We start from the raw sequence: 1,661 nt of genomic DNA, 5'->3' as shown, positions 1-1,661 counted from the left end.
TGTTCACAAACTACTGTATTTAAAAAATAAATGACCTTTATTTCCATAGTGTGTGCTCTGTGCAGTAATTTCTATGTCTCTATTTTCAGCATGATCTTTCTTCCCAAAGGTTGCAGGGAGAGTGGCTGAGGAAAGGGGTGCAGTGCTGGGCCACGAGGTGGGCTACTGCATTCGCTTTGATGACTGCACCGACCTGCTGGCTACGAGGATTAAGGTGAAGTTCTCAAGCTGCTTTTCCTAGTGTAGATACGGAAGAAGATTCTTTTGGGGCAGAAAGTGTAGGAAATCATCCTGGCTCTCAGGGAATTTAGTCTGCTAGGAGGTACAGAACTCTTTTAGAGAGTCCTTGAATCTTAGTACAGAAAGGAACTTGGAAGTGGATTTAGCCCTTGGTTTTACAGATGAAGAGGTTGAGAGCCTGGCAGGTTGAATGACTCGCCAGATGTTATATGCGCGTTGTGATCAAACCAGGACTCAAAGCTGTCTTTTCTTATGTGTGTTTGATTGTTTTTCCACTAACTCAAATAGCTATCTCACTATAGAAACAAGCCTGTAAAAGACTTAAGAACAGGGAAATAGTAGTATATATTGATAAAGCATAGAACTCCTAAATGTTGTTTTCATTAGTTAGAACTTTCCATTTTTACGTGATAAAGGATTTTATAGATGTGTTCTTTGACCTAGTTGCTAATATTAAAATATTAGTATCAACTGTAATCAGTGTATAATCAACTCGACAGGGTGTCTACTACATACCACTGTGCCAGAATCAATGTCTAATCAGATAGTGCAATAAAACAGTAAATGAAAATGCTTTGATGAAATGAAAATTGGTTATTAGAATCTCATTTACTTCTCAGTTTGCAACAGAGGAAAATTGAAAATAATCAGATGAGCTAAGTGAACAATGTAATGATTTGTAAAAATATGGACCCCGTTTTCCAAATTTCTGTATTTTGTTACCTTTGACATTCATTCAAGGGAATATTCTTCTGTACTATCAAATATATTTGAACTAGATAATTTTCAGTGGATTACATAACTTTGTGGTTCTTTTTGAGTCTTTCATAAGTTTTTATGTTCCATTTGGTTATGATTTTAAGGCACTCAGTTCTTGACTAGTCATTTGTCATTGGTGGCAAGTTTTCACTTTTACTCCTATGAGTGTATGTGGCAGTTAGTACCAAGTCCAAGAAAAATGTGGAAATATATTCTACTCTTAAAAACAAACAAAAATGTAAAAACACTTAAGATACAGCATGAGAGAGAGATGTTTAGCCTTGTTAACATACTGTATTTGTTTGTAGGTGTAACAACACCCAAAGCCAAATTCAGTATGTTCTTTGAAGAACAATTATCTCAGGCCCATGATATTCCTTTGGGTAGACACAGGTTTGTCTTCACTGCCTGTTCAACGGTATCAGTGGTGCAGGCCCAGAGGAAACGGGGCTTAGCTGATGTTCACGTAATAAATGCAGGTGAAATTCTGCTGAAAGATCTGTAACCCCAGCTGAGGCTCCTGTGTTTGAAGTCTTTTGTAAACAATTACACTGCTTGCTAATGGGACATTTTCTCATAGTCCTTTGTGGGAATTGACTTGTACATATGCTGGTGAAGAGGTTGTACTTGAACAATACAAAGTTGAATTTGAACTTAAAAAA

At 36.9% G+C, this 1,661-nt stretch overlaps 1 protein-coding gene across 1 annotated transcript in view; it reads left to right on the top strand.

The window, feature by feature from the left end:
- Positions 1-1,661, top strand: part of DHX35 (DEAH (Asp-Glu-Ala-His) box polypeptide 35) — a 68,649-nt gene that overhangs the window by 28,695 nt on the left and 38,293 nt on the right. The window contains exon 5 of the mRNA XM_012652056.1: positions 110-214. Within this exon, the coding sequence (XP_012507510.1) occupies positions 110-214 (105 nt within the window). The remainder of the gene's footprint in view (positions 1-109; positions 215-1,661) is intronic.

This window comes from Propithecus coquereli, unplaced genomic scaffold, assembly GCF_000956105.1.
Source record: "Propithecus coquereli isolate 6110/MARCELLA unplaced genomic scaffold, Pcoq_1.0 Scaffold378, whole genome shotgun sequence".
NCBI lineage: Eukaryota > Metazoa > Chordata > Mammalia > Primates > Indriidae > Propithecus > Propithecus coquereli.
This window is presented reverse-complemented; position numbering and strand designations above follow the sequence as displayed.